Source organism: Gossypium hirsutum, chromosome D02, assembly GCF_007990345.1.
Source record: "Gossypium hirsutum isolate 1008001.06 chromosome D02, Gossypium_hirsutum_v2.1, whole genome shotgun sequence".
NCBI lineage: Eukaryota > Viridiplantae > Streptophyta > Magnoliopsida > Malvales > Malvaceae > Gossypium > Gossypium hirsutum.
Window position 1 is genome coordinate 53,202,745 of NC_053438.1, and position 25,895 is coordinate 53,228,639.

Sequence of the window (25,895 nt, forward strand, 5' to 3'; positions counted from 1 at the left end):
TATATTTAAATAGACATTTATCCCAAATACAAACTTCTAGAAATAGTTTTTTCTCATACATAAAATTTCTAGAACAGCAAAGAAGAATCCTAACGTTTGAATAGGATGGATGGGAGTAAAGATGATTGATTTAACCCCATCCTTATATTCCTTAAACTAATCCCTTGGAAGATTTAACCAGCTAATTAATTTGTAAGAATGATTTTGAAAGATCAATTATATGGTATGTATCCAAAATATAAATTATTATATAAAATGTGGGTGGCAGAACATAGTCCCCCACCATCCTTTAATGTGATATATATGGTCAACCATTTACCGGTCCCTCAATCACACTTTAAACCTCACCAACAATCTTCCACATTTTCCTAACCCAAATATTATGTCATTTTGCAACAAATTTTATACTACTTAATAACTTTTTTTAAGGTTTCAAGTATAAATATAAATACATGTTTGATAATTATAATGGCATGTAAAATCAATTGAATAAAGTACGGATAAAGAATTGAAAGAAAAATAACTCAAGCATAAAGCAAGATAGAAATTCACACAATACAATTGTATATGATAAGATTCAAACTTAAGTCTTAATCTTAAAATATTACTAACTATTAATATAATATTTATATAAGAATTAATATTTGATACATTAATATTACATAATTTTAATAAAGTAATTATTATATGATTTAAAATTTTAAAAGTAAGTCAATTAAATAAAAATTGTCGATTGAGTAGTTGTAAGCATAATATAAAAAATTAAATAAATTAAATTATAATTATAAAATTAAAATAATATCAAAAGTATTTTAAGTCCAATAAAAAGGAAAACTTTTTACTACTGTAATCTCCTCCACCAATTAGAAAAAGGTTAAAAAAGAGAGAGAGAGAGAGAATGTTTTAATCTCTAAAGAATATAAGTAATTAAAAAATTACTTATTTTCCTATAATTTGAATTATAAAATGTAGAGTAGGAAAAAGACTGAATGTGAAGCTAGTGTCTTCCATTTCTTTACGTAAATTTCCAACAAAGCAATAATCGGGTTTCCATACATTGCTAGTGGTAGCCGCTTCTTTAAGCCATCTCTCACTCTGCCTTCCATATCCTCCTTCAATTCTCTCTCACTCTTCACCTTCCATGGCTTTACCTACGAAAAGGGCCTCGTTTTTCCCTTTTCTTCTTCTTCTTCTTCTCGTTACGATATCAATATTCTTGGTTACCCCATCAAACTCAGCCACTGATACCTTCGTTTTCGGTGGGTGTTCCCAGCTCAAGTTCATTTCAGGCTCCCCTTATGAATATAACGTCAACTCCATCCTCACTTCCCTAGTCAACTCAGCCATGTTCACCTCTTACAACAACTTCACCATCTCAGCCTCTCAGGACACCGTCTACGGCCTCTTCCAGTGCCGCGGCGACCTCGAAAACGGTGACTGTGGCCGCTGTGTTGCTAAAGCGGTGAGTCAACTCGGCACTCTTTGCCTTGACTCCACGGGTGGCGGGTTGCAACTCGAAGGGTGTTTCGTTAAATACGATAACGCAACGTTCTTGGGCGTGGAGGACAAGAGTGTGGTGGTGAAAAGATGTGGGCCGTTGATCTCGACTGACTCCGACGCGTTGGCTCGGCGTGATACGGTGTTGGATTTCTTGGGAGCGAGTGACGGGACATACAAGCCGTTTCGGGTTGCCGAGTCAGGGGATTTACGAGGTGTGGCACAGTGTGTAGGGGATTTGAGTCCGACCGAGTGCCAAGATTGCTTATCAGAGGCAATCGGACGGCTCAAAACAGACTGTGGGGCATCCAAGTGGGGTGACATGTATTTGGCTAAGTGCTACGCCCGCTACTCCCAAGGCGGAGACCACTCCCACGGCGGAGACGGTAAGCGGTTTCGCCGTCCCTATTTGCTTAATTAAATATGAATTTGCATGAAATTTACCATAACCGATTATATTATTTTTTTTCATATTTGGATTTTCCTTCTCATGCCATGTGAATTGCATGGTTTTATCCTTGGTAGGTCCAAATTATTCAAGATGCTTGTATTAACTTTAACAAAAGTTTAGCTAATTCATATAAGGGTGATTGAGTAAGTTGATGGAATGTAGTAAATACATTCAATATCAATTATTTTATTTATTTTTTCATATAATTCATTAATTGGAATTATTCCGTGTAAATGATGGAAAGGATTTAGTGATACATAAATGAATGCAGATTTAGAGAAAAAGTCCTTTAACTTTGCACATTTATCACAACTAGTATTACTTTGTTGTGCTGAATGTGGTCAAATATGTGGTAAAAGTAAACGGAAATGAAAGACCAATAGTTTTGATACATATATATTGTTTGACTACTCGTGGGGAGATAGCTAACATGTTAAAAGCACCTTCATAGTTGATAGTAGTTTATGTTTGCATGCAATTTAGGCCAATGTGGTCCTACTTTTGAATTAAGGTCCCATTTGAAATTAAGAAAGAATCCAATGTTCTCACCTAAAAGGTGATTCTTTTTTAAATTAATATATAATATGAAAAAATTAAAACAAATTCTAATGTTTTCTTACATTGTGCTCTGGGTGGAATGTAGATACAGATAACGATGATGATGAGATTGCAAAGACATTAGCAATTCTAATTGGACTCATTGCTGGAATTGCCTTGATCATAGTATTTGTATCAGCCTTGTCTAAAGCGTGTGAAAAAGATAGCAAAGGTAATCAAATTAAATTTATTATTTGCTTTTCTTTCATTTATTTTTTATTGGTTTTACAAAAATCCCAAGTTTAATTTCTTTTCTCCAATTCCTCTCATTTTGCAGGTGGTTAAATAAACTTGTTTTTGCTTACTTCCTCTCAAGATTAAAAAAGGTGTTGATAGAAAAGATGTTTATGCAAACAAATGTATGTAAAGAAGATGAACATTAAAGCCCAAAACTTCAATCATATCTTAAGCTTGTTTCTGAGTCTATAATTAGTGAACACTTCTGTATTACAATTTATATATATATATATTTGTTCAATTTTGGTCAAAACAGTGAATTTTGCCCACAAATGTTGCAAGAATGTTTTTCATTGTTCTTTAAGATATAAATATTTCAGAAAGGGTATCTTTAGGACATTTGTTAAGGAACTTTATAAAATTCGATAATGAGTAGCTTTAATAAAGGGAGTCGAAAAAAGAAAAAGGAAGAAAGGTAAATGAAAGGTGAGGAAAGGCAAAAAGTTTTCCAATTGTATGTTAAAGAATGTGATGAACATCATTTGGGGTTTGCAGCATAGAACGTAATCTATCAAATATGATAGCACAGCAGTAAGTTATGGGTTAATCATTTATCAGTCATCACCGCAAAGTAACAAAGAGAGTGTAACTTTAAACATGTGATGTGAAGTTTCTGAAAACTTGTTCTTTTTCAGTCCCCCACGCAAACCTTTTTCTTTTCTTTTATTGAAAACAGAAGGCTAGTTTTATGATCTTTCCTTTACACAAGCTTATTCCTGACTTTAATGAATAGTATGCGAATAAATACATAAAATATGATATATGTTATAAACAATAATAATAGGTAAAAGATGGATATGAGAATATGACGATTTCTATTGCATTCTCTTATTTTTTATCATCATTACAAGTAATATATAGGGAGATTAGACTCCTCATTTTCTAATACATAAATAGGAAAAGGGTTACGAGGAGATGAAAGGTGAAATGTTGAACATCTACTGAATAGCATTCATAACACTCCTCTTTGGATGTTCATTGTATAAAGTATATGCCTCATTAAAAATCTTACTAGTAAAAACCCTGTGAGACAAAAACCTAATGAAGGAAAACATAGTACACAATCCTTTGATACATAGTATATCACAACAACAAAAAATGTAGTACAAATTTATTCCCCCTCACGCAAGTATCACTTAAGATCTTTGAGACAAGGTAATCTAATGTTTAAAATTAACTTCTCAAACGCAGCAATAGGGAGCGCCTTAGTAAAAAGATTTGTCAAATTCTCACTTGAACGAATCTGTTCATGAGTGAAGAAAATTTTTGGTGATATATGTTTTGTTCTATCACCCTTAACATATCATTCTTTAAGTTGTGCAATGCAAGTTGTATTATCTTCATATAAGATTGTTGGAGCTTCTTTTTCAGAGCATTAATTAACCACAATCTTTTCATATGTGATGAATTATAGGCCTTAGCCACACACATTCACGACTAGCCTCATGGATTGCCAAAATCTCAGCATGATTAGAAGAAGTAGCAACAATTGTTTGTTTCATAGAGCGCCAAGAAATTGCAGTACCACCATATGTGAAAACATAACCAGTTTGTGATCGACCATTGTGAGGATCAGATTAGTACCCTGCATCTGCAAAACTAACCAAATTTGTTTTGGGTAGGTTAGGGAAGAACAAACCTATATCTCTTGTACCAATGTCTTCGGGTTGGACAATATCCAAATCTTGCTAATAAGTTACAGCAAATGATATATCAGGTCGTGTATGACTAGCAAGATACATCAATGCACCAATAGCATTTAAATATGGTACTTCAGGACCAAGAAAATCTTCATCATCTTCCTAAGGACGGAAAAGGTCTTTATTTACATCAAGTGACCTAACAACCATTAGGGTGCTCAACAGATGTGTGTTTAATGCACAAGGATTCTATTCTTTAGGTGCTCAATTTGTAACCTTAAACAAAATCTTGTCTTTCCAAGGTCTTTCATTTCAAATTCTTTTTTTAAACACTCCATTATCACTAAAATCTCTTTAGGAATCCTAATGATATTTTAATTATCAACATACACAACAATTATAACAAATCATGATCCAAACCTATTTATAAGAATGCACGCGGAAATAAGATCATTCTTATAGCCTTCCCTCAATAAGTACTCACTAAGGCGATTATACCACATGTGCCCATATTGTTTCAATCCATAAAGAGATCTGTATAATATGATTGAGTAATGTTCTTGAGAACATGAATTAGCTTCTTCTGGCAGTTTAAAACCTTCTAAGAGTTTCATGTAAATGTTATTATCAAGTGGGTCATACAAATAGGCTGTAACTACACCCATTAGGCGTAAATCAAGTCTTCTCTTATTGTCAGACTAATTAAGAACCTAAAAGTAGTTGCATCCACAAGAGGAGGGTATGTCTCTTTATAATCAATACTAGGTCTTTGTGAAAATCCTGTGCTACCAAACACGCTTTATATCTCACAATTTCTCCCTTTTCCTTTCTTTTTCTCACAAAAACTCATTTATATCCCATAGGTTTTAATTAACCAACCACCAATCGATTTAATCTATTCTAGCCGATCATATAATCAATTTGATCATAATAACTGACTACTTTGAAACCCATACGATACATAGATATTCAAATATACAATTATAATATTACTAATAAGCTTTGTACAAATATAATTTTTTATGTAAAATAGATTAATAAATTTTGATAAATAAAAAAAAATTAGCATCAAGTATGTATCAATATTTTTTTTTGAATGTCTTACATTTTATATAATATTACAAAGGCTTGATTGTAAATTTTACCTTAATATTTATCCATTTTTCAAATTGCACCTTGATTTCTTTTTTCTATTGCACCCTTATTGTTGCAATTTTATTCAAATTATTCATTTTTGGATGAAAAAGATAACGTGATAGTTAAACCCTTAACGGCTAGAAGTTGGTGTTAATGTAGCATCCATATAAATTAAAATGTCGATGTTTAAATAATGTGCACATCAATTAGGCCATGCCTCCATCCTCATTTGCTTATTCATTAGAGTCATCATCATCTTCCTTTTGAGTTGTTGATTTGAAGGCTTTACCAATAGTTTTTGGAGCTTCTTTGGCCTCTTGCTTGTGATTAATCTTCATCTCATGAGTAGAGAACTAATTAGCTCATCAAGGGAGATCTTGTCCAAATTTTTTGATTCTTCAAAAACCATTACTTTTGCCTTTCAAGATTTTGAAAGATTGTTGAGCATCGTTTTCATTCTTTGTTGGTATAATTTTTCCCATAAGCTTTAAGAACATTGATAATGTCAATGAATCTATTAGACATGTCTTTAATCCCTTTATCCAACTTTACCTTTAACAGCTTATAATCCAATGTGACTTATCTTTAACTCTTAAACTCTACTTGTGCCTTCATGAGCAAAATATCTCTTTGGCATCGTTACAAAGAGACTTTATTGTACTCATTTGGTCTAGTAGCACCAAATAGAGTATACATAGCTTTTGCATTTAGCTAAGCTATCTTCGTATCAACTTCATCCTATTCATCTTCTTCTTTTGGCACAATAGAGTCTAATACTCTTTTCTTGGGATTGAGGGTCCATTTTTTATGACTCTCCACACTTCATATCATTAGTTTGGATGAATAGCTTCATTTAGTCCTCTAAAAAGATAGTTGATACCAGTGAAGAATCGTGATCTCATTAATAAGTGGCCTTCTCCTAACATAATTGAATTTGACTCAAAGGCCATGAGATAAACTTCCTCCATGCAAGTAACTTCTTGTTTTTTTTATTTTCATTTTGAGCTTCTTGTGGATCTTTTCGCTTGGTTGCAAAACCATCACTAAAGTTCTAGCTTTGATACCAACTAAAAGCTTAATAGAACCAAGAAATCTTAAATAAAAATCTAAGAAGATCATAAATCAATAGAGACTAATATTTATAGTGGTTCAATCTCAATTGCCTTTTCTTTGCTAAAATTTTTTCAAATTCACTCTATTTGAATCGATACTTTAAAGGGCAAGGTATAACTTTTGTAAACATCGTATCTTTTGAAGGGAAAGATATAACCTCTAAAATGCCCTTAAAATTTTCTACCCACTAATATTAAGTAATCTAAAAAATAAAGGAAATAAAATAGCAAACAATAAATGGCTTCCTCAAAAGTATTGGTTTGCAAGAGTAAACACTTTTGAATCAAACTAAACACTTGCACAAATGCTAAGAACTCAACCCAATGAGTAATTACAAATGAAATTTGAATATAAGAAGAATAAAAGATGAAATCTTTGAATATTTGCTCTTTGATATTTTTAACTTTGTTTCTTGTCTTCTTTTTAATGTTAGGAGACTTTTATTTACATTCTCTCATTGATTTCTAATCATTTAAAGCATTAAAGTATTGTTCCACAAAGAGAATAATAAAAAACAACTAGCCATTTACAAAAGGGGAATCAGTCGGAGGATCAATGTCTTGCCCTTCTACAAAAAGTTATTAGATGACCAATCCTACCTTAGCAGGGATCGATCTTAGGCCTGAAAATGCTTGTAGGTTATCTCAAAAATGATAAAGAGCAACAAGATTTTGAGTATTTGAAAGTCTTGAAAATATTTTAAAAGGAATTTTGTAAATATGATTTTATATGGCAATAGTATAAATATTAATATAAATAGATTAAATTGGTTATGTCTAATTGATAGTTGAAATTTAAATAAAAAAAATCATACAATTGATTTTTTGAAATTAATTGAAAGAATAATTTGAAAATTTGTGTGATAGCATATACAAATTCATAGTCGGTATTTTAACCTTTATAAAGAAATCACACCATTGTCTTCGTATTTTCATTTGTGAATTAAATGGTAAATCAATTAAAATGTCAAACTAAATTAAACTATACATACATCACACATCACTAATTTTCATATATAAAGATAAATATCAAAACTATACATGAATTTTGATTCAATGTGCAACATCATATATGAACTTTGGTTTTATGCGATTTTATATATGAAATTTTTACAAATCACTAACAACATTATCGAATTAGCACCATTTCATGTTGATATATTGCATACGCAAGCAATTATATTAATCTTTCATTTTTTTTAAATGTGATATGAACCAGAATTCAAGTTTCATGTGTATAATTACACCAAATCAAAGTTAAATTAAAGTGTGCACATAAAATTGATATTTATCCCTAAGATAAAAGAGTTTTTATGGAAAAAAGTTAATGATTGTTGGTAAATAATGATAAGTTATAAATCTATAGATGCTAATTCAAAAAGATATTAATATATATCAAACAATTTTCATATAACCGTATAATTGTTTCTTGAAAGAAAAAACATATAAAATTAAGGGTAAACTACCAAAATAGACACTTTTGTTTACCTCAAGTTACATTTTAGTCACTTATGTTAATGTGTTGTAACATTTTAGTCATTGAGCCATTAATTGCCATTAACGGTGTAACGGTAAGCTGACGTGACATGTTAAATCATCATTTCAACTAAAAATTTTATGTTAAATTATACAATTGGTCCTCACACTTTTCGTTTTGAGCAATTTATTTTTTTCTTTTATGTTCTTTTAACTTTCCTTTTTTTTTCATTCACTTCAACTTCTTCCTTTGTTTTCCTCCCTTCTTCATCTCTTTTAATATAGTTTTTCTATGTTTTCTATTTGTTAAAACTAAAGGAGAAGAAGAAAAAGATAATAAAGAAATAAAAAGAAAAAATTAAATTGTTCAAAAAAATAAAAGTATAGGGACTAGTTTTAACAAATGGAAAACATAGAAAAACTAAGTTAAAAGAGATGGAGAAGGGAGGAAAACAAAGGGAGAAGCAGAAGAGAATGAAAAATAAAGAAAAAAAAAGAAAGTTAAAAGAACATAAAAGAAAAAAAATTAAATTTGCTCAAAATGAAAGAATATGGGGACCAATTGTATAATTTGACCTAAAATTTTTATTTGAAATGATGATTTAACGTGCTACATTAGCTTACCGTTACACCATTAATGGCAATTAATGGCTCAGTGACTAAAATGTCACAATGCGTTAACGTAAGGGACTAAAACGTAACATTTCAAACATAAGTGAATAAAATGTAATATGAGGTAAACAAAAGTGATTATTTTGTTAGTTTACCCTAAAATTAAATGATATAATACATGACAAAACTTTAAGCTATTTATACGTCAAAAATTAGGTCCTCCACGTAAAAGTATGTTTATTTTTGGTTTATATATATATAAAGATTTAATTGAAATTGGGAAAATCGTAAGTATGAATTAAATCACAACTTTTATTCACCCTGTTGCTTTACATGCATATCTTCTTCTATCATGCTAGTCGTCCTTCTTTACATGCATATCTCACCCCTGCAAATTTGATGGAACGGCTTGAGATGTTGTTATCAGAGGAATCTTTGCACCTTCAGATGTGGACAGAAGTTTAAAGCTTCCGCTTAGTATTTCAAACCTTCTAATGGGATGAGTAGAGTGTGAAGTCGGGCTATAGGGTGGATGTTAATAGCTTACTGCTGTTCCGAATCTGTCTGTTACGGGGTGTTGGCAAAGCATTTGGAATTGTGACTTGCCTCCTAAGGTGAAAGATTTTCGCTGGAGGTGTTTGACAAGTTTTATCACGTGCGATGTGTTGCTTGATTGGAAGGGTATCCATGTGAGCGGTACAGGTTGCCGGAGGATATTGAGCACGTACTATTGCATTGCTTTAAGGCAAGATCGATATGGGACAAGCTTTCTGTCTGTGTTGACAATCAATCTCTCTCTGGTTTTATAATAGGTTGCTTTGATGGGAGATTCGGTGGCGCTAGGAATTGACTCCTCACCTCTCTATGGGTATGGCAACACAAAGACTTCAATCATGATCATCTTATTGCTTTTGCTGATGATTTTTTGCAGCTTTCACGTTCGCCAAGATGCGGGTTTTGTGGCAGAAGGAGCCACTTGACAGGGCATTTGGATGCTCAGCTTGTTGAATCAATAGCGTTTTGCTTGGATTAAAAACATAGGATTTGAGCTTGACTCCAAAGCAGTGTTAGTGTTTCCTTTTATTATATGTATTTGTTCACCCACATTTACGTCAACTATAAATCCAAAAGTTATTGACTTGAATCCAGTATTTCTTCCTTTAAATATGGTACACTTGGCAAGTCTTTAAAAGGGCCCAAATCCTTAACCTTTGAACTTGAATTGGGCCTAATAATCCGAATCTTATAAAACCCCAAATCCTTATTAAGCAGCCATGTGTTATTGCTCCTCACACACAATGCCACAACACTCCACCTGTCCCTCCTTTCTCCATTTCTGCCCACCTCCCCCGAGGCAAAGCAAAGAACATTCTAAACCGCCCAACCCCTAAAGCCACCTCCGCTTCCTCCATATCAGATCTAATCCCCCCCAAACTGAAAATGGCGCTAGAATGGGTAGTGCTTGGCTACGCCGCGGGTGCAGAAGCCATCATGGTTCTCCTCCTCACGCTACCTGGCCTCGACGGTCTCCGTAAGGGCTTGATCGCCGTCACTCGTGGCCTCCTCAAACCCTTCTTGTCGGTGGTCCCGTTTTGCCTCTTCCTTCTGATGGATATTTACTGGAAATACGAGACACGGCCTAGCTGTGAGGGCGATTCTTGTACTCCTTCCGAGCATCTCCGTCACCAGAAATCCATTATGAAGAGCCAACGCAACGCGCTTCTCATAGCCGCCGCTCTCCTTTTCTATTGGCTTCTTTACTCTGTTACTGGCCTTGTTGTTAAGGTCGAGCAGTTGAATCAGCGCCTTGAGAGGCTTAAAAATCGGGATTGAGTGAGATAAGTGCTTTTTTTTTTTACAACGCTTGTGTTTGGGCTACACTTTTTGTTGTGATGTTTTAAATTTAGAATTCCCTCTCTGTTGTGTTTGGCTACTATGAAGGATTTTATTATCTTACAAGAATTACATGGTCATATTGTTTAATCTCTGTTTTCTCAAGTTGTAATTTGTTAGGCTTTTGGTTAAAATTATGCTCTCTTATGATTTTGTTTTTGATTCAACATAGATGATGGCTACTTTTTGAATTGCAATTGAGGTTTTGGTAATATGTAGCTGCAATTTTTAAGTAAAACAAGTTAATTATCATTTGGGAGTGGGTGTAGTATTCATATTATCGAGTTCAGTGCCTGCCATTTGTGTATACTAATTGAGGCTGAAGTTCATAGGTTGTTACTGTTCAATCAGACTGTTTTCAGAACCTGATGTGTAATTAGAAGCATCAAATCCATGTCAGGATGATCTAAGGAATTTATTCTTTATGTTGTCATTTTGGTGCTTTCTAGTTTGTTCCATTAAAATAAGTAGCAGGTTTAGGAATTTGGTGGTCGAACATGGGTTTAGTAAGTTGAAAGAAATTGAGCATCACTATGTGAACTGAGGTGTTGGAGATTGCGGCTTAAAATCTGTCCATTGTGGTTGGTGGTAAGTGGTAAAAGAGGGAAAGGGTATTTGGAGGATGTCCAACATAGGGAACTTGCTTCTATAATGCATGTCATACCAAATGGACAAACTTGAGGCTGATTTTAGATTAATATTAAATATTTGTTTGTTTGAATGATATCCAAATAATTTAATATAAGTTTTTAAGTATTTTAGATATAAAAAATCAAATCTTTCATCTTTGAATCAGCTTGTGTCCTTGTAAACGATTCTATAATTTTAATGTTTTACTCAGTTCTTTCCTTAAAAACATTACTATTTCTTTTATAGGATTCTACTTACTATTTTTCCTTTTGAGTTTCTTCATGCCAAGTTCCACTTATTTTTAAATTGTTTTTTAATGTAAGTTTTGTTTTTTTCATTCTCAAATTAGGTTAAATTTGCTTGGCCATCATTCTCTTTTGAAATCAATATTTGGTCTATTGCCAAAGATAAATATATATATGTATATATATTATATTATTGTTAACCTTTTATCTTATATGCTTTTGCCTTTCACCTTTAGATCTTCGACAAACATAACACTTTGCATCTTCACGTTAGGGTAGAATAGAAATGGAAAAATTGCATGTATCACGTATTACATATTAGCAAAAAATCAATATTAGAGGAGACTATCTAAAAATACAGTATTGGATTGACATATTACAATCTCAACGCTGAACTAGGACCTCTCCACTTCTATTTAGATAAGGGTTTAAGCCTACTAAAATATAGAGTTGAGCTCCTACAAAAATATGCAATACAAGAGAAAGATGAAAACAAATAAATCGTTAATGAAATTTTCTTCATTCTTGCTTTTTGGGTGAAAATTGTATTTAAGTTTAGAATATATAATTGTAAGAGGGATGTATCCTTTACAAAAACTAGTTGTTAGGAGGGAGAAAGGATCCATTCTCATGGGTCCTTTTTTTTATTAGAATGGGTCCTTTTTTTTATTAAGGGATTGATCTTTTGCCCTGTGCCTATTAACTTGAAGGAGGCTGTCCTTTTAAAGAGCTATTCATCTTATGTTTTTATTTTTTATTTTTTTGGTGAAAAATAATTACCAACTCAAAAATCAAACATTAAGAGTAAAACATCGTGATGGGGTCCTCCATCAAGCTTAAACTCATTTTTCTATTACATACTGACTTGATGATCATGTCTGTGATTTCATTTTCTTCTCATGAATGAATTCTTCTTACCAAGGCCGAGCTGGAACCGACCTAAACTCTTTAAATGATTTTAGCTTTAACTCAAAAAGTAATATATAACATAAATATTTTTTGGGTAAACTACAAAAATAGTCAATTTTGTTTGCTTCAGGTTACATTTTAGTCACTTATGTTTGAAATGTTACGTTTTAGTCACTTATGTTATTATTTTGTTACGAAGTGATCACTCTTCCGTTTAAGTTCCGTTATCTCCCTAACGGTAATTCTACGTGGCAGTCCAACTAAATTTTAAGTGCCAACTTGGATTTTCTAATGGAATGAGAATAGATTTTTAATTAAATAAATTTATTTAATTAAAATTTTTAAACCCTAAATTTTAGTTAAAAAACCATTCATCTACTTTTTTTTTAGTTTTCTTTTTCAGTTGACTAAGAAAGCTATTATCATCAGAATTTTTTATTCACCTATAAAAATAAAAGAGGATTCAATGGAGGGTTCAGGTATGTCTTCTTCACCGACAAATTAATGTTCTAAGACTTAAAATCAAGTGGTTGTCGATAAATTTATATAATAAGATGAACTGCAATGACTGTAGCATGTGAAAACCAAGTCAAAACTTGAAGAAGCAAAGGGTTGCCATTACACTATCTGAAGGCTTTCTGAAGGGAAGTCCAGAGGCAATGGAAAAGATCACCATAAGCATCAAGGTGAGTCCATAAACTCGTTTTCGGCCTAATTTATCACCAAGCCAACTAAAGAAAAGCTGTCCAGCTAAAGTTCGGTAAAAGGCCACACCATTAATAGCAGCTACAATATGAGGATGCAAAGTTCCAGGCTTTTCAAAAAGTGCATCGAAGTAGTAAATACGACCGAGCAATTTTGTGATAAGAGAGATACTAAAAAATGTCATAAGCATCAGTGAAGAAACCTATTCCAGCAATCACAATTGTAGTGAAATGGTACCATTGTGTCTTTGCTGCATCCAACGCATTAAGAACTCCAAGCTGGTTTGCCATTTCTGTCTTTTTTTACCTGAAACCAGATCAAATAGGAAATTAACAAACATAGGAATTTTGGGTTTTCTCTGAATAAACAATCCCATGTCAAATAAAAATGGAAAAAGCCCCAAGTTGAATAAAAGCTGGTTCAGCCATTAAAACAAACTGTTTTGGCTTTTCATTCTAGGATGTTAACTGGAACATCATTTTTTCACATGATGTAGTCATTGTAGTTCATCTTATTACATAAATTTGTTGACAACCACTTGATTTTAAGTCTTAGAACATAAATTTGTCAGTGAAGAAGACATACTTGGACCCTCCATTGAATCTTCTTTTGTTTTTGTAGGCGAATGAAAAATTCTGATGATAATAGTTTTCTTAGTCAACTGAAAAAGAAAACTAAAAAAAGGGGAAGATGAACAGTTTTTTAACTAAGATTTAGGATTTGAAATTTTTAATTAATTAAATTTATTTAATTAAAAATCTATTCTCATCCCATTAGGAAATCCAAGTTGGCACTTAAAATCTAGTTGGACTGCCACGTAGGATTACCGTTAGGGAGATAATGGAACTTAACAGAAGAGTGATCACTTCGTAACAAAATAATAACATAAGTGACTAAAATGTAACATTTCAAACATAAATAACTAAAATTTAACCTGAGGCAAACAAAAGTGACTATTTTTATAGTTTACCCATATTTTTTAAAAATATTTCTTTTCAATAATGTTAAAATTAATCTTAAATATTGTTGTAGGCATTTGCGGTTATCAAATTCCTAACAGCAATTTATTTTATGGATCCTAGTTTTTACCAAAGTAGGAATCTACACAATGTCTTATTAAATTAAAAAAATAATGTTGCACTGCTAGCCAACAAATGGTTGCTCGATAAACATCTCTATCGAGATAACAATATATCCAAATCTTAATTTTTGATAATTTTATATTTTTTAAAATTTTTTTGATAAAATCTCAGTTTTTAAGTTATTATTAAATATATAAAATGTAAATTTATAAAAAATATTTAAGCCTATAATATATATAAATATATACAAACGTATAGGTTTATAAATATATATATTTATAAATTCTTACTTCAAAAGCAAAATAATTTAAAGTTTTAGTATTTAGCGAAGTAAGAATGTAGATGAGATTTTATTAAATTAAAAAAAAAAGATAATTAAATGGTTTTGCAGAATGTTTTTAATTGCAAAAGTTAAGTGGGACAATCATTTTTGTTGTCTTAGGGTTTCAAAATCATTTAAGTCTAAATGGGCAATATTCTTTAAATTGGAGTCGATTTAATTACAAATTATTAAAATTATAAATTATACTAGCAGTCATTCAACTTTAGGGTAGTTAACAAAATAGTCGTTTAGGTTTCATTTTATTTACTCAACTTTTGAAAAATAACAAAACAATTACTAACGTTATAAAAAAAGTGACAAAACAATCACTGATTAACAATTTTCGTTAATGCCTTAACGGGATAGTTGATGTGGCAAGTTAACTGCTGATGTGACCAGTTAATTTGTCACGTTAGATGTCCACAGTGGAAATTCACCCAACTTAAGAAGAAATTGAAAAAAAAAACCCTTAATAACAAAGGAGGGGAAGAAGAAGAAGAAAAAGAGACTGTAAAAAAAAATCCTATTTGCCCAATTTGGCGGGGTCTGATTCTTTGCCATTTAAACTCCATGTCTTTGCTCTTTTTCTTCTTCTTCTTCTTCTTCTTCTTCTTATTGGCTCTCTTTCTCTGTAACTTTCCATCGTTAAAACACCATGTTTTTTCAAGATGTAATGCAACCACCAAATAGATAAATCTCAGCTTCACTATAACACCCAAAAACAAAGACAAATAAATTTTCTTTCGAACCCAAATCAATGAATTAGAAAAAAAATTAGCCCATCAATTGAACCAAGGGAGTTGAATAAATCTGAAAAAAAATCCAGAAAAGAAAATCTTGCAAAATGGGGGTCATTTCTTCAAAATTTGAAGATTTGAACATTACCTATCATAATCAGGAGTGAGGAGAAGCGTGGGTAAATTGCCTTCCCTTTGTGTTACTGTGACCCCCCAAATCAACAACATTCTAGTTTGAAACTGCAACAGCCATGCCTGAGTAACTGCAAAAGAATATGAAGCAATTAGGTTAAAGCTTTGGCCCTAGATCGTTACCTTTGAAGTTTGGAAGGATCACTTGCAGGGTTGCAATATGGGATTTGTACAAGCCCAAATTTTCCCGAGGCCCAAAACCATAAATTACCAGCCCAAATCAGAAACCCAAAGCCCAATAAAATAAGCCCAACTACCCAAACCCAATTCAGCCCAAAATTACCCTGGCCCAACAGAAGTCAAACTAGGGTTTCAGCTTTTCTGAAACCCTAGCGCCGTAGCTCTCTGTCTTCTGCCACCGCCATTCGTCACGTCCCATCCGCCCATACCCTCTACCTTTGTAGCCCGTCACCAAACGCCTGCAAAGAAGAAAGAAGGGACAACCACAGCAATAGAAAATAATGACACAACCGGCTATAAAAGCCGAAGCAAAATGTAACCTTTTTTAGCTCTGAACACATGAACATTTGAAATAACAAAAAAGAACAAGTTAAAAGGTGATCTTTGGTTCGTTTGTTTTCGTTGGATCCATTTCTTATTTATTTATTTATTTATTTTTACGTATATAAAATAAATAGATTAAAAAAGGGGAAAAGAAAGTACCTGATCGCCTGTGGCCCCGTCGACGGAAGACCCTTTGCCGTCGTCGGAATCAGGCCTTAGAAAGGGTCTAAAGCCCTCGGTCTCTCGGTTTGAAGGCCAGGTCTTTGTGCGCTGAGAAACAAGGGCCGAAGAGCCCGTTTCTTTCACCGTCAGCCTGTGGCTACGACGACGGTGCATCGGAAGCCGGAGAGACCTCAATGGCCAGAGAAATGGCCCTTTTTTTTTGAGAGAGAACCTGACTCTCTGTTTTTTTCTTTAAAATGAAAGATGAATGCTTTGTTTTCTGTTTTTTGTTTTTATATGGGGCATTATACGGCACCGTTTTGAGCATTGGCATCAGTGGCCAAAATGGTGCCGTTTTGGCATTTCCCGTACCCGACCCGGTCGGTAAGCCTAGGATCTGCGTGTTTCTGGATAAAAGGGGTTATTTATGCCTCTAGTCCTGCCGCTTTTGAGGCTTTTTGTAATCAGGTCTTATCCTTTTTTGATCTTTTCAATTTTGCCACAAAATTTTATGTCTCTCTCTATTTGGCCCTTAATGAAACTGTGCGTTTCGGAGGAGAGGAGGAAATTGCTCGATCGGTCCCTTGTCCTTCCAGCGCGCTTCATTTCAGTCCCGGGCCCTTCTGTTATTTATTTACCTATTTAAGCCCCGAAATCTGTTTTAAATTTTAATTTAGTCCTTCTGTATTTTGTTTATTTTCTCCTTAATTAATAAACTTGATATTATATTGTTATTATTAATTATTATTGCTGCTATTTGCTCATTTATACCTTTAAAAGTTCAAATTTATCATGTATATATATCTGCATATACTTGTATTTTTACATTTTTATACTTTATAACTTATATCTATATATCTATATACATATTTTTATTCCCGCAAACACATAAATATGCCTATATGTTTTTTATATTTTCATATAATTTATATACATACATTTTTTTACATGCGTACACATATAATTTTTCAAATTTATATACATGTATATAAATATTTACCTTTACATTTTTATATGTTTTATAACTTTAATACGTATATATATATGTATACATATATACTCATTTTTTATAGTTTATATGCATATATTTATACCTATATACATATTCGCTAAATTCTTGTAAGTATATATTTATATGTACGTACTTATATATTTTTTGTACTCTCTAATTTGTATATATATTTACACCCATATTTTTAATTTAATCTAAACATATATAAATTTTAATCATTTACTTGTTTATATATCTTTTAAACTTTGATGCATACTTACGTATATTTTTATATTGTATAATTTTTTATATATTTTTTATTTTCATGAATACATGCACATACATATGTTTTTCACATTTTCATCATTTTATACATATTTATGCTTATATATATCTCTTATATTTGTATCATTTCGTTAATTTTGTTTATTTATTTACATGTTTATTATTGTTTGTTTTCTTGGTTTAGTTTCTAATTATTTGTTATTTTGCCCGTATGACTGTTTTTATTATTTATTGTTTTGCTTGTATCATTTTATTTGCATTGTCATCATCATTATTATTTTACATTTATTTTTACTCGGATTCGTCCAAAACAAAAATTTCAAAATAAAAATAATACTTGATATTTAGAATCTTCGAGAAAATCGAGCTCTAACGTATTGGGTTCCGATTTCCTTCGTTGAATCTAAATGATCAAAATTTTTTATATATAAAATATAAAAAACTCACTATCAAGAATTCGACATGTTGTGTCTTAATATATTGGATATAACGCGTTGTTTTCTCGAGACGAGAATTTTCTAAAATAGAGAATAATAAATAAAGGCAATATTCGATGTTTAGTATTTTGAGAAATTGTGCCCTAATGTATTAGGTTGCAATTTTTTCACATGACTTAAACAATTGAATACCCTTTTAAATTTTATCATGCGAACATTTTTTTAAAGAAGCTCATTTCTGAAGAGGTAAAATATCGTGCCCTAAGTCATTGGGTGTGACATTTTCTGTTTCTGAAATGAGAGAATCTTAATGAGTAGTTTGATTTATGCAAGTTTTTCAATATAAGGATTGTATTTTGAATCTTTTCAAAGTTTTCAATTCTCGACACTAAGACACTAACTAATCAACTAGGTACCAATTTTATGCGTTACGAGGGTGGTAATCCTTCCTCATACGTAACCGACTCCCGAACCCATTTTTTTGAATTTCGTGGACCAAAATTGTTGTTTTAATAAAATTAAATCGTTTATTAAAAACAACCACTTTTTAAGGTGATCCGATCACACCTTATCAAAAAGGATTGGTGGCGACTCCCATTTTCGTTTTAGTCTTCAAAAACCCAAAGTCGACCCCGTTTTTGTCAAAAAAATGGTGTCAACAGGATTGATTTGAAAACCGGAGGCATCTCCATTTTTTCTTCTCCTTCTTTTCTTCTTTTTCTCTTCTTAAACCCTAAATTGATATTTATAGGGCTGTTAAATTGGTGGTAACTGGCCAGCTGGAGGATTTTTTGACACCAAGCATGCCATCATGTGTCATGTCACTTTGCCGTGATGTCTGTGATGGAAAACAAAAAAAAAAGACATTTTTGTCACTTTTACAAAGTTGAGTGACTGAAATGAAATCAATGTGACTGTTTTGTCAGTTACCCAAAATTGAGTTACTGTTGGTATAATTTACCCTTAAAAAATATAAAAAAAATTGATTTAATTAATTTTGAATTTAACCGGTTTAAGTAAGTATTCCTGGAGTAAAAAGAAAAGAAGAATGTGTTTGTAAAATTGGTATTGCATATTTCCCCCCTTAAAGACAACATATTTTGTTTGAGCCAAGCCAATACCTAAACACCTCTACCCTGGTTCCGTCCGATGTAACTCTTCGTATTAAATTAAGCACAGACTTAATACGCGGTTGAATAGCGTGAGAAGAGACGGACTAGTATTCCTCTACGACCGCCATTAACATCCATCTATCTTAGCCATTAAGATCTCTCTAATTCCAATTTTCTTCTTCCCAGGTAAACATTCTCCTTTCTTCTATATATCTCTCCCCCCTTTTTCTATTTTCTGCTATGTTTTTTATGTCAACCTTCATTCTTGATTCCTGATCTTATATCACTATTATCGTTAATTCAGTTTGGAGCGAGAATAGTACCCAGAAAGCAATCATGAGTGAGATGAAAGATAAATTGAAGGGCTTCATGAAGAAAGTCAACACCCAGTTCTCTTCTTCTTCTTCTTCTTCTTCTTCTGGTAAATTCAAGGGCCAAGGTCGAGTCTTGGGTTCCTCTTCTTCTTCTGGACCTGTTAACCCCATCCTTACTCGTCCCTCTCCTATTCCCAACCCTGCCCCTTCTTCCTCCTCATCCAATTCTAAGCCCGTTTTGCCTTCTAAACCACCGGTTTCTGATCAAAACAAGCCCAGTTCCAACTCTAATCCTGAACCAAATCACAAAATGGGAAGTGGGTTTGATCCCTACGACTCATTCATCACTTCTAGCAAGGTATCCAAAAATGGTTTCACTTTAAATGTATTCGAGTGTCCGATTTGTGGCGCTTCTTATAGGTCTGAGGAGGAGGTGTCTATACATGTTGAAACTTGTGTCAACAATACCAATTCATTGGATAGAAAAGGAACGGATGATGAATCAGGATCCAATGAGACTGCTTTGGAAGAGTCAAGAGGTGAAGTAGAGGTTCGTGTTAGTTCATTCCTTTCAGGGAAACCAGCAGAAGGCTCGATTGAGGTAGTTCTCAAGTTGTTGAGGAATATAGTTAAGGAACCTGGGAATGAAAAGTTTAGGAAGCTTCGAATGAGTAATCCGAAGATAAGGGAGGCAATTGGTGAGGTAGCAGGAGGGGTTGAGCTGTTGGAATTTGTTGGATTTGAATTGAAGGAGGAAGGAGGGGAAATGTGGGCAGTCATGGATGTTCCTAAAGAGGAGCAGATTAGTGTGATCAGTAAGGCAATAATGTTGTTGGAACCAGGAAACATGGAAAAATTTAAGAAGAGTGAAAATATTTCCCCTACAGCTTCACCTGAGAAAGAGGAAACTGTTGAGTCAAAGAAGATAGACAGAAAGGTAAATGAACTGTTCGCTGATGTTTCTACTATTTCATCAAATCCACCTGTTCATTTTGGTATCTTGTTTTAAATCTTAACTAGGATAAACTTATGATCTGTAACTGACACTTTAAGTGGTGCAACTGACTGCTGCTATATATAAGGTTATATGTGTGTACAAAATAATAATTGTTGTCCTAGTGGATTATTATCATGTCCATTGCCAGGAGTAAAAACAACACCAGCTGATCTAGGATGATACTATGGCTTTAGGGTCTAATAAATAAGATTTTAGTTTATACGGTGCACGTGTATATATGATTAGATGCAAGATTTCAGTTTATTTATAATTGACCTAGTGGATCACTGTATTGTGTTCATACAGACTGGTAATATTGGGTTTTTGAAATGAATATGGTTAAATAATCGGTCAGTGTGGCCCTTCTGCAGGAGGCCTTCTGTTGAAATGATAAAAATAGCTATCCTGATGGTAACTTGTTTGATAAAGTTTCTAGAAATGTTTTCCGTAAATCACACTGCTGTTCTATATGTATGAGATCCCTGTCCTGCTACATTTCTAAAATATTACTAAAAAGAGTGAAAGATGCTTTTTGTTTATGGAAAAGTTCAACTTGCTTTCTGTTCGATCCTTCCATTTTTGCAATTGTGCACTAATTCTTTCTCCTTTTATCTGGTAGAACGTTGATATTTAGTGATCATGCACAATTTTTATACTGTTGCGTGAGTAAAATATGTGATTAATCATGATATTAGATGTTCTTTATCACCTATCTCTCATTCTTCTTAATACATAAAATTCATTCATTTACATTTTATTAAGTCTTGTAGAATATCCTAACTCAGAACATGAATGTTGTTGTAGATCCGGGTGTTCTTCTCTGTACCTGAGAGTGTAGCAGCAAAAATTGAGCTACCGGATTCTTTCTATAACCTATCAAGTGAAGAGTTGAAGAGAGAAGCGGAGATGAGAAAGAAAAAGATTGCAGACTCCCAGCTTTTAATCCCCAAGTCTTACAAGGAAAAGCAAGCAAAAGCAGCCAGGAGAAAGTATAGAAGAACAATTATTTGCATCCAGTTTCCTGATGGAGTGGTGCTTCAAGGTGAATTCGCTCCTTGGGAACCAACTAGTGCTCTCTACGAGGTTAGTCCACTTTGTCTAGCTGTTTGTGTTATTCCCTATCTGTTACGCTAATATAGTTAAAAATTCATTCCTTTTATATATTTAAACAATTTTTGAAGCCTTGTTTTATATTTGATATCTTTATCTACGGGTATATTGGAGGTCAGCTATGGTTAACGATCATAAGTCTTAATTTCACACTGACATCATCTTTTTAACAGGATACTTTTGTTAGTATTTAACAGAGAAGGTTAGTTGCACTTTGGTTACAACATTGGAATATTTCACATGTATCCTATGTCTTATCCATATGATGTCCATTTTGGTTTGCATTTAGCAAAAGTGTTGCGAGGTTTTTAGCTCATATCCCGGATCCTAAAATGATGAATGGTCAGTGTTGTCATTGAATGCTAACCTTGATGTCCTCCTGCAATACTTAACATGGTTACCATTGCTTTGGAGATTGTGGTTTTTGGTCTCATCCCTCACTTATTTCAGTGGTTGTGATTTTCCTTGGAATCTTATACATGTGTATATGCGCTTTTTCATTTTTTTTTAATCTTTTATGCATGTGATAATTCCTGATCTTTGCATAAACCTCTTTACTCTTAAGCTTAAACATATATTAGCTTGTTTAGAGAATTAAGTTCATTATATCCCAAGATAGAAAACTCAAAAAAGATTGTTTATGTTAGGAAATGAAGCTAAGAAAGAAAAAGAAATATTATACATGGGAGCATGAGAATAATAACAAAGTAGATTAGCTTACAATGAATTTAGTCAAAACTAAATGTGAAGACCCGTCAGTAGGGAGGGAGCAAGATGGATTTTCATAAATGCTGGCTTCATCCCATTCCAAGGTGAAATGATTTGTGCTGTTTGTGATGTTCAGTTTGTGAGCTCAGCACTGAAAGAACCGTGCTTGGAGTTCGAGCTGTTAGATCCGGTAATTGTTAAACTACGAGTGATCCCATCATTTCCTGCAGCAGGGGAGAAAGGCAGGACGCTGGAGGAAGAAGATTTGGTTCCCTCAGCACTTATTAGGTTCAAGCCTGTTGAAACTGATTCTGTCGTCTTCACTGGCCTTTCTAATGAACTCCTGGAAATCAGTGAGCCCCTTGTAACTAATTGACTAAAACCCTTCATCTCTATTTGTTGGGGAAATATACCCAACCAATTATTATATGCTTCGATTTTTAAAGCTGTGTGGATTCTTAGTGTGACATAGCCTGAATTTTCTCCCCTTTCTAAATCATCAAAATATTGTTGATTGGTTGTTTTTTAATAATAAATTCATTTCCAATATTCTAAGCCTTTGTAAATATATGAATTTAAAATATTATTTATTCTAATATATAATATTGGTTCTCCGTTATATAGTTAAAATATTGAGGGTAATATTGAAGGTGGAAATGAGGTTGCTTGTGATTGAATTTAAGCTCTCATACTTAAAATATAATATTCTAATTTTATTTTATTGTGTTTGAATTTAATACCTAAAATTTTCAAGTTCGAATTAGTTTGGGCTCAGGCTTTCTCGAGCTTGGGTTCTTTCAGATTTTTGAGGTCGGATTTTTTTTCAAATTCGGACTCGGATCGAGCTGGGTGTGCTCTGACAAATTCAAATAAGTTTGAAATTTATAAATTATAAATATTTTAATTTTAAATATAATAATTCATTTTCTTTCATACAATGACGAAATAACTCAAATTCACCTTATTAAAAAGCATAAATTATATATAAAAAATAAATTATTTTATATATATTAATTAAAGTGCTTATTGTTAGGGGTGTGCAAAATTCGGGTAAAATCGAAAAAATTCGGTTAACCGACTGAATTCGGTTAATCGGTCGGTTAACTGAATTTTTTCGGTCGGAGGTCGATTAATTATTTTTTAATTTTTTAGTTAACGGTTAATTCAGTTTGAAATCGGTCGGTTAATCGAATTTTTTCGGTTTAACCGAAAAAAATTAATAAATAAAATTATAATATATAAATAGGTCCACTATTCACTTAAACTCAATTTAAACCCAAGTATTCAACCCAACCCAATTACCCAACCCAACCCAATAATAAAAATTACAAATAATTTAATAAATAAAAACAAAATTCTAAAACTAAAACTGAAACTAAAGTCTAAAAGTCTAAAAATAATTTAATTATGTAGTGATTCAATTCGGTTAATTTGGTTAATTCGATTAATTCGGGTAATTTTTAACCAAAAATAAAAAAACATATAATTTTCGGTTAATTCGGTTAACCGACCGAATTAACCGAAAAAATTTCGGTTCGGTTAAGTTTTTTGAAAAAATTTCGGTTCGGTTAATGGTTAAAAATTTTAAAAGGTCGGTTAATTCGGTTAATGTTATTTCGGGTTGGTTAACCGGATGAACACCCCTACTTATTGTAGGTAAAATTTATTATCTTATGAAATCATATAAATTAATGAAAATATCTTTTATTGTTCATTATTATATTATATTGACAATCGAATAATTTGTTATTTTTCTTATTAAATTTAGGGTTAAATCACATTTTGGATTGTGAACTTGGCAACTCTTCACATTGAGATTTGAACTTCTTTTTTGTCTCATTTAGGTCCAGACTCAGCAACTGTTCTCACATTATGGCTTGAATTTTCTTTTTATTAAAGTTAGCCCTTAAAAACCTTAAAGTTTAAGCCTCATTGTGGAAACAATTGCAAACTTCAAGGCCTAACGCGGACAAAAAAATGTTCAGGCTCCAATGTGGGAATATTGTCAAGTTTAAGCCTCAATATAAGAACAATTGTAAAGTTTAGGACTTAATTTGAACCAAGAAAACGGTCAAACCATAATATGAAAAAAGTTACCAAGTTTAGACCCCAAATAGTTATTTAACCCTTAAATTTATAAACCTAATGCTCGAATGTATTATACTAAGTCCAAACCTGTAACAACCCGTTTTTTAGTGGTGTACGTCAGAAATAGTGGTTCGGGACCATCAAATCCGATGAGTAAGCTCATAAATTTTATTATTTAATATTTACGAGTCAAATATAGTTTTAAAAATATTTTTGAATTAATAATTTATGTCTTATAATGAATTATTAGATTCGAGTGATAAAACTCTAGTTCAGGTGATTTTGGAAAATAAGGTATCGGGACCTCATTTCTATAGAACCGTAAATATTTTTATAAATATTTACGGAGTGTCAATAAGGTGGTATTAAAATTTTGTTAAAAAATATAAAACTTACTAATTATAATATTTAAGAGATTAAATGGCTTGGTTAATAAAATATGAAGGACTTGAGAAGCAAATATGACTAAACTAGAATGATGAGGTGGCATAAGCATGGAAAATAATAAAATAAAAGGATTTAATGGCAAAATGGTAAATTGTTTGAAATTAAAACAAACAAATTGAATTTTAATGTTTCTATACAATCCATCTTCTACCTTCTGCTTAAACCGACATGGAGGGAGAGCTTTAAGTTGGTTTTCATATTTTTGCTGCAGGTCGAGATCGGGTGAAAAATTAAGAAAAATAAAAAATTATCAAAATGCTCCTGAACTTTAGTATTGCTATAATTTATCCAGGTAAGTTCATGTAACTAAATTTGTATATTTATATGTTTGAATTGAATGTTATGTATGTGAATTGTGTAATTGTCATGTATGAAAATCAATCACATATCCGATAATGTCCGACAAGTATTAAGTCCCGTTTAAACAAATAAAATTCGATGGAATACAGGGTTCCCAATTGGTTGTGATCCTGTATGTGTTGCGAACACACCACAACTCTTACGAGCGTTACGATATTTGGCTCTCATGAGCTTTCTGTTAAATGGTCCTTGTGAGCTTCCCGATTAATGACTCTCTTTTGAGCTTCTCGTTTATTGCTCTTCGGAGCTTCTTGATATTTGGCTCTTCGAAGCTTCTCGATAAATGGCTCTTATGAGCTTCCCGTTAATGGCTCTCCAGAGCGTCCTGATATTGGCTCACTTGAACTTCCCATTAATGGTTCTCCGGAGCTTCCCGTTACATGGCTCACATGAGCTTCTCGTTATATGGCTCGAAAGAGCTTCCCGATTATATGCTCGTATGGGCACACCTGTATATGAATTGACGATTTACAGAATTGTACACTTCGTATGTACTATCCATGTATCCATTGAATAATGAATGATTCAACAAGCAAAGTTCTGGTATGAGATAATCTAAATTCGAGACGAATTATTACGAAAATAAATTTGAAATATATGGATATGATTTGTACATGTTATATGGACACGTAATGTGGAAAGTATATGTATATGTAGATTTGATTATTATTGAGCTCATACATGTTTTTTGATATTTATACGAAATACATGGAAATGATTGTATATGATATATTGATATAATGAAATGAATGATATATGTTTATGAAGGAACAGTAAGAGAATGATATGTATCATGACATGTTCATATATGAATATTTTTTGATATGACGATACAAGGAAATTAGGTAAGTTGAGACTAATAATAAACTCAAGTGTGACATGTCGAGAAAATAAATTTATCAATGT

General features: G+C 32.4%; 3 protein-coding genes across 6 annotated transcripts; all 3 read left to right on the top strand.

The window, feature by feature from the left end:
- The first annotated feature begins 853 nt into the window (after window positions 1–853).
- On the top strand, window positions 854–3,035 carry LOC107909869 (plasmodesmata-located protein 6). 2 transcript variants are annotated; one of them, XM_016837558.2, is made up of 3 exons: window positions 854–1,883; window positions 2,592–2,717; window positions 2,823–3,035. In XM_016837558.2, exons 1-3 carry the CDS (start codon window positions 1,142–1,144, stop codon window positions 2,828–2,830), a joined length of 876 nt encoding a protein of 291 aa, XP_016693047.2. In that variant the 5' UTR covers window positions 854–1,141; the 3' UTR covers window positions 2,831–3,035. The 2 variants fall into 2 exon arrangements, with proteins under 2 accessions (XP_016693047.2, XP_016693048.2); XM_016837559.2 differs by having other exon boundaries at window positions 906–1,883; window positions 2,598–2,717.
- A 6,921-nt stretch (window positions 3,036–9,956) lies between these two features.
- LOC107909868 (uncharacterized) lies at window positions 9,957–10,742 on the top strand. The gene has a single exon (XM_016837557.2). It carries the CDS (start codon window positions 10,200–10,202, stop codon window positions 10,590–10,592), a length of 393 nt encoding a protein of 130 aa, XP_016693046.2. The 5' UTR covers window positions 9,957–10,199; the 3' UTR covers window positions 10,593–10,742.
- An 8,202-nt stretch (window positions 10,743–18,944) lies between these two features.
- Window positions 18,945–22,643, top strand: LOC107909867 (plant UBX domain-containing protein 2). 3 transcript variants are annotated; one of them, XM_041088798.1, is made up of 4 exons: window positions 18,945–19,151; window positions 19,270–20,216; window positions 21,081–21,359; window positions 22,034–22,643. In XM_041088798.1, exons 2-4 carry the CDS (start codon window positions 19,302–19,304, stop codon window positions 22,100–22,102), a joined length of 1,263 nt encoding a protein of 420 aa, XP_040944732.1. In that variant the 5' UTR covers window positions 18,945–19,151; window positions 19,270–19,301; the 3' UTR covers window positions 22,103–22,643. The 3 variants fall into 3 exon arrangements, with proteins under 3 accessions (XP_040944732.1, XP_040944733.1, XP_016693045.2); XM_041088799.1 differs by having other exon boundaries at window positions 22,149–22,643; XM_016837556.2 differs by having other exon boundaries at window positions 22,231–22,643.
- The last annotated feature ends 3,252 nt before the right edge of the window (window positions 22,644–25,895 follow it).

Coding starts and splice junctions, on each gene's coding strand:
- LOC107909869 (XM_016837558.2), top strand. CDS start 1,142: ATGGCTTTACCTACGAAAAGGGCCTCGTTTTTCCCTTTTCTTCTTCTT. Junction 1,884..2,591: donor CCACTCCCACGGCGGAGACG/GTAAGCGGTTTC, acceptor GGTGGAATGTAG/ATACAGATAACGATGATGAT.
- LOC107909868 (XM_016837557.2), top strand. CDS start 10,200: ATGGCGCTAGAATGGGTAGTGCTTGGCTACGCCGCGGGTGCAGAAGCC.
- LOC107909867 (XM_016837556.2), top strand. CDS start 19,302: ATGAGTGAGATGAAAGATAAATTGAAGGGCTTCATGAAGAAAGTCAAC. Junction 20,217..21,080: donor CAAAGAAGATAGACAGAAAG/GTAAATGAACTG, acceptor ATGTTGTTGTAG/ATCCGGGTGTTCTTCTCTGT. Junction 21,360..22,230: donor CAACTAGTGCTCTCTACGAG/GTTAGTCCACTT, acceptor TGTGATGTTCAG/TTTGTGAGCTCAGCACTGAA.